General features: G+C 40.8%; 2 protein-coding genes across 6 annotated transcripts; both read right to left on the bottom strand.

The window, feature by feature from the left end:
- Positions 1 to 674: 674 nt before the first annotated feature.
- On the bottom strand, positions 675 to 4,941 carry fxyd7 (FXYD domain containing ion transport regulator 7). 2 transcript variants are annotated; one of them, XM_031576354.2, is made up of 6 exons: positions 4,655 to 4,925; positions 3,464 to 3,499; positions 3,263 to 3,337; positions 2,962 to 2,992; positions 2,169 to 2,203; positions 1,633 to 1,734 (listed from the first exon to the last, which is right to left on the bottom strand). In XM_031576354.2, the coding sequence occupies exons 1-6, from the start codon at positions 4,668 to 4,670 to the stop codon at positions 1,715 to 1,717; spliced, it is 213 nt and encodes a 70-aa protein (XP_031432214.1). In that variant the 5' UTR covers positions 4,671 to 4,925; the 3' UTR covers positions 1,633 to 1,714. The 2 variants fall into 2 exon arrangements, with proteins under 2 accessions (XP_031432212.1, XP_031432214.1); XM_031576352.2 differs by lacking the exon at positions 2,962 to 2,992 and having other exon boundaries at positions 675 to 1,734; positions 4,655 to 4,941.
- A 575-nt stretch (positions 4,942 to 5,516) lies between these two features.
- Positions 5,517 to 12,485, bottom strand: fxyd6l (FXYD domain containing ion transport regulator 6 like). 4 transcript variants are annotated; one of them, XM_031576355.1, is made up of 10 exons: positions 12,375 to 12,485; positions 10,865 to 10,924; positions 10,361 to 10,387; positions 8,627 to 8,656; positions 8,071 to 8,094; positions 7,578 to 7,652; positions 6,560 to 6,596; positions 6,338 to 6,375; positions 6,214 to 6,239; positions 5,517 to 6,122 (listed from the first exon to the last, which is right to left on the bottom strand). In XM_031576355.1, exons 2-9 carry the CDS (start codon positions 10,914 to 10,916, stop codon positions 6,235 to 6,237), a joined length of 288 nt encoding a protein of 95 aa, XP_031432215.1. In that variant the 5' UTR covers positions 10,917 to 10,924; positions 12,375 to 12,485; the 3' UTR covers positions 5,517 to 6,122; positions 6,214 to 6,234. The 4 variants fall into 4 exon arrangements, with proteins under 4 accessions (XP_031432215.1, XP_031432216.1, XP_031432217.1 ...); XM_031576356.1 differs by having other exon boundaries at positions 10,865 to 10,921; XM_031576357.1 differs by lacking the exon at positions 10,361 to 10,387.
- Between the last annotated feature and the right edge of the window lie 1,371 nt (positions 12,486 to 13,856).

The raw sequence follows: 13,856 nt of genomic DNA, 5'->3' as shown, positions 1-13,856 counted from the left end.
TTTACTCATCGCTGCATGAAAAGGTCATTTCAGGTAGGCTGTAGCACACATGTTATTTCTTCAGTGAGTCACCCATGGGTATGGAGGAGTCCATGATGTGTTCTCAGGGACATTTGGGCTTGTTATTCTGTGGTTCACTCATCTCAAATGAGCTCAATCACAGGCCAGTAGTTTCTTTGAAATGTATTTATTTTCTGTTGAATGTAAGTTTCATTTTCAAGAAATTCCAAAAAACACCACGAAGGTTATAATTTAAGTTAAAGTATGGATTTTACTGACTAAACTCCAGGTGTTAACAGGCCTGATTTGCACTTTTCGATGGTCTTTTGCTACTACTTGAAATCAGTACTCATTTGAATAGCAAAGAAGCCAGTCTTTATATCAGAAGAATGTGTGGAAAATGTGTTGGAATGGTAACTCATCCTTAGCTATGTATTTAATCTCTACCTGCTGTACTGAAATTTGAACAGATTTCATACTGTAATACTGGCATTAAATGTCTAATTCTACAATCTTTCATAAAAGGAAGCCTTGTTTTATTCATGTCCATAAGTTCTCTAAAATCTCTTTAAATCGTTAATGTTACTTAACTTGTTAGTTGAAGACTCTTGGAGAGAAACTGTGTAGGTGCTCTGTGCTTGATTCATGAAAGAATAAATAACAATAGTCTCTTATGGTTGTATCTAGATTTTGTAATTCATTTTAGACATATTTATACACATATTCCAGTCACACGACAAGTTATATCGGTGAAAACAGTCTGTGAGCAGCATCTCATTTACTGCAAAAGCTCTTTTTATAATTCTGTGATAATGTGTAGGGTTTTTAATGTCAGTCATTACATAACAAAACAGAATAATTTGCTATTCTCACAATAACACAGTTGATCATTGCAAACAGAATTTTGTATATTTCATCTTTAAATAACAAAGGAGTATCAACCTTCTCTTTGTGAATGTAATAGAGGTAAACTTTTGACAAACAAAGATAACTTAACATGTGTAGCCTACGCTGACTGAATGCTTTCAAACATAAAGGAATCTTCCAGTCTTCTGCACTGTGAAAATGTTAAACCCCTCTTTCAACTGCCCTTCACAAAGGAAGATAAACAAAAGTATTCCTTGGTAGCATACGTTATACTGTAAGTTGGGGGAAAGCTGTTTGCAAAATTGTCTATTATTTTACAGCAATTTAGCCAGATGTCGTCATGCAGTTATGAATAGGGAAATGGAGGATGAGAAATCCCCTCCGAGGACTCACACCATTTGACTTCCTCTTTTCTGTCCCCCTCCACCCATCCTTTTTTGTACTGATTATATAATATAAATGCTGAGGTGAGAACTCCAGGGCACATAACACATCTTTGAAACAAATGGCCATGACCACATTTCGAGCATTTGGAGACCAGTAATATTCAAGAGAAATATCAACAAAGAAGTCCAATTGCTACATTTCTTTCTATCATCTTCAATCCTAGAGTCAGAAAATGACCAACCTGAAAATCCACCACACCAGTACAGATGCAAGATACCAGTGCTATATCGACCAGGTTACTGTGCTATATACAAACGGATGCATTCTTTTGGAAAAATGAACCTGGAAAAGAGGGCCACACATTGTGGAGATGCTGGTTGCCATGCACTCAGTGTAATTTAGATTTCCCATAATCAGCTCCTGCAACAGCTCCCTCCAGTGCTGACGCGCACAGCTTCTCTCACACAGTCTGAGGAGGCACTGCAGAGGGGAGAAAGAGAGAAAGAAGGACAGAAGCACAGAAAGAAAGAAAGAAAGACAGGACAGAAAGAAAGAAAGACAGAAGCACAGAGAGAAAGAGAGACAGAAGGACAGAAAGAGAGAAAGAAATATGAAAAGAAAGACAGAAGCACAGAGAGAAAGAAAGGACAGAAAGAAAGAAAGACAGAAGCACAGAGAGAAAGACAGACAGAAGGACAGAAAGAAGAGAAGAAAGAGAAAGAAAGATGGAAAGAAAGACAGGACAGAAAGAAAGAAAGAGACAGAAGCACAGAAAGAAAGAAAGAAAGACAGAAGGACAGAAAGAAAGACATAAATGAACTATAGCCTGTATAGACTGTGTTGCTTTGGCATGGCCATTGTGTGCTTGTGTGTAATGTGTATGTGTATGTGTCCAATGTGCTCAGGGACTGTACCTTCTGTCTTGGGTACCGGGGTTGCTTCCACAGGGCTGGAATTGAGAGATGAGGAGCAGATGGTTACTTCACTTCACATAGAAATGGGGACGATGCAGTGCAGGCAAGCATACAGCAGTTTGGGAAGACATTCACATGCAGCTCATAACTGGATTAGGTGTTTGCTTTACTTTCTCCTCGTCGTTTACACAGGTGACCATGGCAAAAAATGTGCTTGCAGTGGCTGGTCAGTGTTTGATTAACGTTTTTGATGCAGAGGGGACTGAGTAGTAACAGTCGGAAAAGATGCCATTCCTTAGCTACAACATGTGTTCCTTGTTATTTTACAGCTTCTCCCATAACCAATACAGGGAATTAACTTCTAGAGAGGCAACATGCTACTTGCCTGAGGACATATATGACCATACACACTGCTTTTCCATGCACTGAGTGAAAATAAATGTTAACTGTTGACTCTTGAAGCACTGTTTAAAATGCATTTTTCTTCAGCATGGTTCTGCGCTTCTATGTATGTCACAAATCATTGCTTTGTGAGCCTCACTCAGTTAGATGGACAGGCAGTGTGGATAGTAGGGACAAATTGGGATTTTTAAACCCCCTGGAGCTGCATTCACTGAAGAGGCCATTTCCACGTATGTACTGTATTCTTTGGTGAGCTCCAGTAAGGGGACATGTGGACATTCAGAGGAAGGAAGGTTTTTTTAATCAGTTCCAAATAACCAATCCTCTCATCCACCACATTCCACATGCACAATGCTGAACTGCGAGCACACAGCTGTCTGCAGTATCTTACTTGGAGGATTTTGAGCATTTCAATTTTTTACCTGTCAGAGACAAAACGGAATCAGAGGTAAAGCAGCAATTAAAGTTTTAAAGATGTTAGGGAGAAGAGAGTTCCATGCGTGATAGCAGAGCTACAGTAAATATGCGAAAAGGTGGAGCGTAAAAATAGTTTTCTTCTACAAAGATACCACCTAATAAATTCAATTTGGAGTATATTTTGCCCATTTCAAGGATCGGAGTGGGTGTACATACTAGATAATACAAAAAAGAAACAAATAATATAGAAATGTCACTGGACATAAAGTACATACTCAGAGCTATAAGAATCCCGGCCACGAACATGACGAATCCGAGGATGACACCTGTCGTCTGTAGTGTGTAATAATCTGGAGAATACAGTCGGGTTAAGTGAGAGATTTAAATGGCATTTGTGTTTTAATTCAAAAACTCTTGATACGAGTTCAAATGTATTGCGTTCCATTGCAAATGAGTTTGGATTAAAAAGTACTTACCATACTCGAACGCACTTTGGTCCGCAAACTGGGATTCTGGGGAGGCAAGACATTTTACTGACATAAACGCTTCAACTTCATTAAAATTACAAGTGTGTACTTTTTGGACCAATCGGGAAGGTTGATTGGCCTGAATGTAACAATACTGGTTTTCGACGCAGCTCAAGAACTGGAGAACACAAGAACAATGGAGTTCAGCACCCTGGACAGGACCACGTGCTGTTTTTCTGAACCAGTAAGGTTTATGAAGAAACACTGTCTTGTATTATTGCCTAATTTAAAAGACGTGATTGGGCTTTAGATTCATTCACCCAGGTCTGGTTTCTGACTTAGATTTCTGCTCCTGGTGAGTGAAGCATTTTGGCGGGTTCGATCGACTTCCCCTGGGCGCGTTTATGCGGCTCATCAGCAAAGTGGGTTAGACGCACAGAGCGCGGGGCGAAATGCAGTCTCCCTGACTCATCAGATCCAGAGAGGGTATTCCTCGAGAAAAAAAATCGATATACTTGAAACGCCTTTTGTATGAAGTGAATGGATATTAAGTTGGAAATAAGAAGAATACCAGTAGACCAGAGCACTTCCCAAATCTCATTATGCTAAATAAATGTAGTTGTACGGAATAGATATAAACCTCTGAATGGGAAAGAATAAAACTGCTTATACTATGAAGCAACATTAGAACAAGGCTGTGTTGGAGGAACCACAAAGACATCCCACCAGCAACAGCACACTGGTAACTGCTGATTGGCACTCGAGTAGGTGCAGCAGTAATGCGGTTTTCTGGTGCTGAACCTCTACTTTTGGGGGAGCCAGCGAGCTCTTCGCAAACTGTCCCCCACTTTGTTCCATATAGTGGATATTATCTTCCACGGGCAAATGCTGTAACACGTTACACAATATTTGCAGATAAAACCAACATATTGATGAAAATGAGTTGAGTTGTTGATGATGCACCCCTCTAGTTGAACAATTACGTACGAAAGAACTACAGTATACCACTGTTATTTGACACATCACCAATGTGAGTTTTTAGAGGGAATTGTAAACGAAAAAGGCAAACCCTCTTCAAGTCTTGAGAAGTTCTACCATATCGAGCCCTCAACAATCAATTTGAGCACTTAATTCGTTACTGGGCTATAGTGAACGCAATGCAATTTCTCTTTATGAGGATGTCATTAAATGGTTACTCACCTGATGTAGTTGACATGGCTCTTAAGTGCAGAAACGCTGGGGATGGGTTTCCTCGGTCGTGGATGTGCTACAATGCGGGCTGGCAGGAGGAGTTGAATGTAAAGGATGTCAATAGAGGGGCGAGGTAGTGAGGAAAGCGTATGCGGATCCGTGGTGCAATGGGGCATCTGCAAAATTATGATATTGAGCGCCATCTGGTGGATATCCGAAGTAGGCCTCCTCAATTATCAGCTTATTGATAGTGCACTTCCCACGAGCCCTGTTCGGTATCTTGCCAGCCAATGCGGAGATATTTCTCGTGCCAGTTTTGTCCGGGCTATCTGCAAAATGGGAAGAATGAAGCGACCATCACTTCTCAGCGTGGTATCACATTGGGGTTCCCTAAATCTATAACGGATAATGGAATTCCCATCACACCTTTTACTAAAGGACTTCATTGAGCAGTGCGTGTTATGAGAACTTTTTTCAGTCACTGAGGACTGTTGCCGCGTAAGATACTCAGAATGAAGGTTTATGGATTGCCTTTGACCGGTCAGTCATGGCAAAATAGGAATGTGCATGGAATATTGTAAATTAATGAAAGTTGGTAGATAGGGTAGCTTAGGCGAAATAATGAAGAATATCACAATATTGTGTCTTGTCACAGTGCAGTAGATTTGGACGTGGAAGCAAACATTAAGTCATCCTGGATAATATAAATTCGAAGTCAGCAGAATAACAACGGTAATCATCAGTGCAGCGCCGCTGTGGAATCGAGCGACTGCAGATGTAGGAGCGCATAGGGAAAGTCCTGGGGGAAGCTCTTCACACACGAGGAAAATGAGAACAGAGCAGACAGGCGTACAAATCACACGCATACTGATTACCTCATCGACATTTGTTTATTTGGTAGTGTAGAACAGAAGACAAGCATATCATTATTAGTTTATAAAACAACTAGGCTAGATGGAGAACATTTTCAGCTTATTACATAACATACAAAATCTACATATCTATGCAAAGTCATTTTTCAAGAAAAAAAAGAAACAATATGCTGCTGAAAGCATGTGGATGTCCTGGTACCGGCGGTGTACTCCACAACTGCAGTGATAATTTACCTCAGATACTTCCCTGAGTCTGTCTCAGTGTCGTTGCCGTTATGCACAACGATAAAATGCATCAGTGAGAAAAAACTATGACATAAAATATTTCTGTGCCTTTGATTATGTTGGAAGTCCTGCATACACATAGCCTCGCTGTGTGTGTCTAACAACTGTTTGCAATACATAGGGGAACATGAAAATGCAACTGTGTGTGATACATAGGGGGAAATGAAATTGCAACTCAGCAAGACTGTGGCAGTGATTACTGGAGCTTGTTTCACTCCGTAAAAGAAGGTCTCTCCCTCTGTGTGCTGCATGCAAAGCCTTCTTGTGACCCCCTGGAAGCAAAGTCTGGGCTGGGATTGGGAGGGTAGCAGGTCTCGGGCCTGTGGGTAGATTCGGCATTCTCCTTAAGACAACGTAATTTAAAAACACAACTAAAAGGGAACTTAATACTTTCAGTAATTGTGGACTCACCTGTATGTCCACATGGTGTGTTTAACCTGTAAAAACATGGTCACATTAAAATTCCATCTGTCATTTGGGGACCCATGAGAGAGAAGATAGATAGATATATATTATGATGCGATCTCAAACTCACTGTTCAGGGTTGGAGCCTCTGGATCAGCACTGCCTGCCCTGAAAACACCAAGAAACAGCAGGATGTGAATTTAAATGTTACCAACTTTCCTGGATAACTAACATTAGAATGTACAAATACATAGAAAATTGGAGCCATTTACATTATATTCATTTTATGTCTGGTTGAAAAAACTGACAACTTGTACATAGGTGCTGTTTCTGAAATACTCCTGCCACTCACCTTGATTGCTTGTTTGACTTGCACTGACATTTTTTGCCTGTAAGATAGGAAGAGATGGATACAACATTGAGAACTTAAAGGAATGTGTTTCTTGGCCATTTTATATTCCTTTCGTCCTACTGTTGGGCCTGTATGCAAAAATGAACTTGGCCTACACACAATTTGAACTCTTGAACCTGGCCTACATGCAATCTGCAAAGACCAAGAAAGCACTGGCTGTGACCTTCTGCTGCAAATGCAAGCTGAGGCACCCTTCATCTAATCTTACTCTACCTCGGCAGGGTTGGCCTTTCTTGCAGTAACATTCATGACTAATTTATTGCCTGGTGTTGATTTCAGAGCAGGGGTGACAGGGGTGGGGCGACAAACTGCCCAAGGGAGCACGGGGGGCAAATGCAGGCATGAGTGTTGGGTGTCTGTGGGGGGGTTAAGATGGGCTGTTGCGCAATCCTGTGCTGGCATGAGTTTAACCGTATCTAATCTGAAACATCTAGTCTAAGGCGTGACCTGGGGTACACAACCCAAACCTGCTCTAACAGGCCATAGCAGCTCTGGCTGAAGGACAGATTAACCTCTACCACCATAGGAGTCAAACCCATCCTATGTGCTATGTCAGGCAGGGATGCCTATGTCTTTGGAGGTCTCCTGGGGGGTTTAAATCAGATGATTTCATAATATACTGATTAAAGTGTCTAGAAGCAATTTAAATTTAAATCTTTAAATATACACAATCTTAAAATACTGTCAAATACAGAGTGCACATATGAAACTGATCAAATTAATCTGTGTTAACAAGGTTAAAGGGTTACTACCTGTCATCAATTAAATAAATGTTATGAGCGTGTTGGAATAGTTCACTAAGACCAAAAAAAAAAACCTACACATTTACTAGATGATTAGTCCAGCAAAGAGCTATTTCTTTCATTTTTTTTTTCCTTTCCCACATTTGACATGTTTTAGCACAGATGCGTAAACATGGCTGCCTCTCTAGTAGAGCTACTGCTGGCCCCAAACTCACTGAAGACAAGCACAATCCCCAGGATGCAGATGGTGGCAGCAAACACCAGCCCTCCAATGCGCAGAGACTCATAGTCTGTGAGGGGACAAACGAGGGGCGCGGTTACTAAGACTGGTAATAAACCGAGTCTGACAGATACAACAACACAATCACAATGTAAAACAAGCATTACAGCTAGTAGTCTAAGAGATTGAATTCATTAATTACTCAAGAGATTGAAAGAAATCTATGTCATGAAAAGAAGTGTCAAAGTAGTTTCCGAGATGAGCCAGAGATGAATGGACCGGAATATTATGGACTGTTTGAAAACAGGAGTTGGGACTGTTTCAAGATGGCCCTTAGGAAGTGTGACCCTGAAGGGTGAATGTTTTCCATTGCTCCCAGAAAAATGAAGGGAAAATGTCAACCCTTTCCCAAACCTCCCAGATGTTTCCTGAACGAGGTTTAAGATTTCACCCCTGGAAAGCAGTCAAGGACACATGTTCCAACTCACCATAACGAAAAGGGCTGTCATAGTCTGGATGAGAGAGAAAGAGGAGGCATTTGATAAAACTCCAAAAGTAGAGAATACTTAGATTATACACACACTCTCTCTCTTTCTCTCTCTCTCTCTCTCTCACACGCGCACACTCACACACACACACACACACACACACACACACACACACACACACACACACACACACACACACACACCAAAAATCATCTTTTCCTCTTGAATATCTTTAACAATGTTATACCCACTGGAATGTGTTATTACAGGATAGAAAAGTGGTAGGCTGGGAGACTTGTACTCACAGTTCTTTAATCTTTCTGTGAACTTATTAACTGTGCATGCAGTGCATGAAGGGAACATTTAAACTGACATTGTAATACTTGTCCTGAATTCTTTAAAAAAGACTGTCTATATAATTGGTTGCTCCATCACACACGCAATGAAAGGAAGGCCAATGTAGGATTACATTTACAATCTCCACATGGTCTACTTGCACCCATGCCATGGGGAGCCCTTACATTCATTAAATGTGGCCATCAATAAAGCAACTTACCATCCGTTCCATCATTCCTCATTGAAGAAGCTGAAATTCAAAACAACCATACACGATTACAGATGAAGAGTGCCAGGAGAATAAAAAAATAAACATCGACAGAACTTCACAAGCGTGTTGGAACACTGGACGTCTCTGCTCACTCTGATAACTCGTAGCTGGTTACATGCATGCCAAACAGTCAAGCTCTTGAGACATTCCTAAACACGAAGAAACGTTATATAAACAGACCAGTTTAAACACCACGTACAAAGCAGCCACTATGACACTCATGCCCAAATACTGCAGAACACAGTGCCATACACTCAAGCTGCAGCTGATCTCTGATGAATGAATATGATACTTGTGTGTTTGACGGTGGAGAGTCAGCCAAACAAACATGTCAGATGCATCCTGGCTTATGGCCGACATGAATCCAGTATGAAGGAGGCATCACCACCTCCAGTGAATTACAGTGCACTTTACTTCTGAGGTCTGAAGTCTGAACTTCTTTGGCATCAAAATAATGCAGCTTAAGAAAAATCAAGGAGCGATCCCTAACTATCCTATGTTTGTATGTGGAGTGTGCGTGTATGTGTGCGTGTATGTGTGTGTGTGTGTGTGTGTGTGTGTGTGTGTGTGTGTGTGTGTGTGTGTGTGTGTGTGTGTGTGTGTGTGTGTGTGTCATTATATTCTACAGCAAAGCGAATTAAAAGACTTGGGACTCCGAGCATCCGCTCTCAAGCAGTGGATGGGTAAGGGAGTATGTGAGGTATGATGGGGTCCCACTACTTAAAAATCAAGTTGTATCTTGTTTATTATTCTCATTTGTCAGCCATATTACTCCACTGTTGACCCCCTGGGCTGGGTCTGTGATTGAACTGAAACAAAAATGAATTGAGCTTTTAAAATGCGGGCCCATAATAAAGACTACGCTGTAATTAGAGTGTGATTGAACAGCTTATGAAAAAGACCCTCTGACTGGTGCGAGGGGTAATGTATAGCTCTTTTTTCTCTTGTCGTATTCATCTGTTCCCTAAACCACATCCTGTTAAACACTTCCTTCCTTGCATCACGACACGCAACACAGGAAAGTGAGCTTGCTACAGGAGACGGTGCCCTGTACCTAAGACAAGGAGGTGCCCTTAGGGGCATGTGAATGCAGGAGCATGATGTCTGACTACTCCACGTATGTTATGTGCCATCCACAACATACCCAAGGAGTCATTTAAAACTTCAAGGAGATGAGGTCTTTAATCTGGGGGGTTTTAACAGAACTGACCATAGAATAATGATGCACTGTATTTAATTATAGGCCTGGGTTTGCTTTTCATCCAATGTATTTGTTTGTTTGAACTGTGTTCAGATATTGCTAAGGGGTATGCTTGTCAGCTAGCAACCTGTAAAATGTATATAAATATATAGGGAGGATTCATCAGCAGAGCTATCATTACTCCGCAGAAACCCAGACTAGGAACTAAAGGAGATCTCATGTTGAGGTAATGGGTTCTACAAGGTTCTGCGCCCCTTTAAGGGAGCTCTGTACCTTTGTAACTGTGATATCTACAGTGGGTTGCTGAGTAATTTCTGGCAGACATAGCGTTAGACACTCAGACATGGTAGAATTTTGAGTAGGGTAGCCATTTTGAAACACGAGGGGTAAAAGGGTGCAAAAGGCAGGGAGGCTCTGGATATGAATTAACGAGCACCCAATCATTCACATCATCTATCAAGCTGCCACTCCCGCTGACTTACCGGGCATTTCCCTGCCAAAAGCTGATCCTGTTCACACACACACATAGGGAAATTCACTACTATCAATAGATCAGATGAAATCAGGGATACCAGACTCAGTTCGTCATACTCATGCAGCATAAATCTTCTATCTGGACAGGTTTAGGATGTCTCTTCAGATCTATCTCGAAGCAGAACCTGAGTGACATCTGGTGGGCTTGTCGGTAAGCAGGCCCAGGTACAGATACATTTTTTGTCACAGCACCCTCTATGGTAACTTCTGGGTAACATGTAAAGTATGCCAATGTTAGGAAAAAAGATCTATAAAACCATAGACTGTTCGATCTAAATGTGACACAGTTTGACCAACCATTATTGTCAGAGAAGCTATCTCTTCCAGAATAAAAAAATAGATTTGTTTTCATCTAAAAATCATCGGGCTTTGCACTTGAACTACCTTGCTCATATTTCACTGAGGCCCAGCTCTACAGACTGTTTGACTGTAATAGACAGTAGGTTACTCACCCAAAACAGGCACTAGACAAGAGCAGAATGCAACCACCACAGACAGATCCATCCCAACTGCTGACAGGAGGAAAAAAATTGAGTGTGTGAGTTATGTTCACTGTGGTGTGAGAAACACTTCTAGGTTGCCTAGAATTTAAAAGAATGTTGCACAAACATCTCAGTGACATTTTGAGGTAGTGGATATGATGAAAACACTTGCCAAGATAAATGTTAACTTAAAAGTATTTATCGCAGTCGTTTTAACAGTGTTAGTGTCTATCGTACACAGAGACTTAGTGTGCTTTGCAATGACAGCAGCATTGGCCAGGAACACTTAACGAACCAATGAGATTCTCTGCTCATGTCAGGTCTGGAAAAGAACATGTCGGGTCAGGCCTTCTGAATATCCCTGGGGGTCGTTCAATTTGAAGACCACAGGAAGGCAGAATTCAAGGGTCATCCCCTGTCTTTGTGAGGTACAGACTGTTCTACAAAGATCTCCAAAGCAATCATGGGGCGGAAATCTATTTTGGGCTTGGCACCTTAGTGAAATGGGTACAGGGGAGCGGATGGGTACAGGAGAGGAGGTTAGCTGGGTTAAGAGGTGGGCTGGGGTGGTGGGAGGGGGTATTATATTGCATTTGATATTTGGTCAGTGGTCACAGTCGTACCGTAGTTTTTAGACTGAGTTTCTCAGTCATGTCATGTACTATAGGTCAACCAAACTTCACCATTTATGTGAATTTCATTCCCACATTTTCATTTTCAGAATTCCCTGTCTAATGAACTGTCATTTATCAACATTTTGTCAACATTTCTGTGAGATCACACAGGACTAAATGCAGTGAGTGAGTGAGTGGCGTCTGTGTGGTTCTATCAACAGCTATGTGCTAAATGTATCACTAGAGTAGCACTGTAGCAAGTTTGTTTTTGGGCCAGGATAAGCCTCGTCTACAATGACAGTCTGTTTCTCCAACAAGACACCAATCTTTTTTTATGACTGCTTTAAGTGTACATCTTGTATTGCCATTCGAAGCCTGATGAATGCTTCGGTCACATGCAGCCTACATACCACCAGATCATAACAGCTAGTCACTTTATATTTCGAAACAAACAACTTGCGGTCACCGAAAATTATATTTCTATTTTTAATAAATACATTAAGTGCTTCATTTAAGAATAAGCTTTGGGAGAAACTTTGCTGACTTCATCTATCCACATTACAATCAAACATGGTTTCAAAATTATTCAAAACTTACGCTTATTCACTTATTCAATATTATTTCACGTTGCTTATGGATTAATACACAATACATGTCTAATCAGACTTCTGAGATACCGATCACTGTAACTGCCATATTATACACAAACCAAGGATATTTGAAGTAAACATTATATGCTTCACCACAGAATTGGGCTGTGTTGGTAGGCATTAAACATGGTCTTACTATGCCAGAAATAGTGTGGTGCATAGTTACAATAAAAACAAAACATTTAATGATGGCACTCGAGACAAAATAAAGCTTACCTGGAATCCGATAACTGAAGACAGAGAAAGCGAGTTGACAATAGCCAATAAATTCGATACCAACTTCTATCCACGGACAGGTGGTGTCTCAGTTGGTATTACACAATATTATTCAGTTTTGGTTAAATGTATGTTTTCGCCCTGTATATGTATTCGAGATGAAAATGTGTCCTCGGAAACTATGGAAAAGTCACCGTTAGAAGTAGCCTACTATGCCCCCAAAAAGTTCACTCCTCGTGCAACAAATGAACCTCTAGTTCTCACACAGCTGTACTACAGATACTTTCGCACTACGAACTCGGCGTCTGCAGTGATAGCTGCGCACCTATTAGGAACACTACGGAGTCCAGGACACGCCCGGCAGTCGACTTTCTTAAATACAAAAATACTGTTGATAATGTAAGCGTTAAATCCCTGAAGAAAACTCCTGGTGAAGCCTAACGGATTTAATAGATTTACCTACAACTAGGTTTCAGGGCTCTGCGTTTCAGAAAGTGTTCAGAAATAATAATTAACAAAAGAACAAACAAACAACTGAAGTGAAGTGCCAACCGAAACGTTTCTTTGTTGTATTTTCCTTGAGTTTAACGTGTAGTAATTTTTCAAGTGTAGGCTACAATTTCACCAGGTGGAAAAATAGCAAACGGTGAAATGTGAATTATCCAGACTGGGTTTAGTCTTGACTGAAATTTTGTCTTTGCCTCATGGATGAAGCCCTTTTTATTAAGCCTTGCAAGTGACGCTAGAGCTATGTTCAGAGTGAAGTAAAGTATGACTGCCCAGGAAACTGATCCTGCATAGCTGACCTCGTGGAAATGTTACAGAGTCCTGCGGATAATATTTACGCATAACCTTATTATGACACAACGTGGCACAACTAGATTTGTAATAAGAAGTTTAGCTCAATACATTTAATGACACGACAGTGGATTCATATTAGTTGTAACAAATTAAGCTCTAAAATGACAAAATTACCAGTGTAGGTAGTAAAGGAACAACGTGAATATCCCTATCAAACCTGATATTACATGTTTGTATGTTAAATAGGTGTGGAGTGAGCAAATGTGTGTGGATGTGATTTCCCCCCTAAAGAATAAGTAGGCTATGAGGTACTGCTCATACTTCATCACTAGGTGGAGTTATTACACTCTAATTGTTAGCAGTCTAAAGTCCCCCAAATTGAAGGAGATATATTTTAGAATGATTATCACATTAAAAGGCACATTATTGACAGTGAACGGCGCATTAACGTCACAGTGAGCCACAGTTTTTAAACAGTTAAGATGTGATAGGTGAAAAATGCGTGTTTACCTGTGTGCTCTTTGTTATTTTATTCTCCGCCATGCATGTGTGACATTACCCATCATTTTACCCCTGCTAACATAACTACCCACAGGATGGCAAAGGATCATTTAAAACGAAAATTAGAATGCAGAATAACTTCGTAGATGGACAGACTGCAGAGACAGTCTGGATTTAAAG

The sequence above is a fragment of the Clupea harengus genome, chromosome 11 (assembly GCF_900700415.2).
Source record: "Clupea harengus chromosome 11, Ch_v2.0.2, whole genome shotgun sequence".
In the NCBI taxonomy this organism is placed as follows: Eukaryota; Metazoa; Chordata; class Actinopteri; order Clupeiformes; family Clupeidae; genus Clupea; species Clupea harengus.
This window is presented reverse-complemented; position numbering and strand designations above follow the sequence as displayed.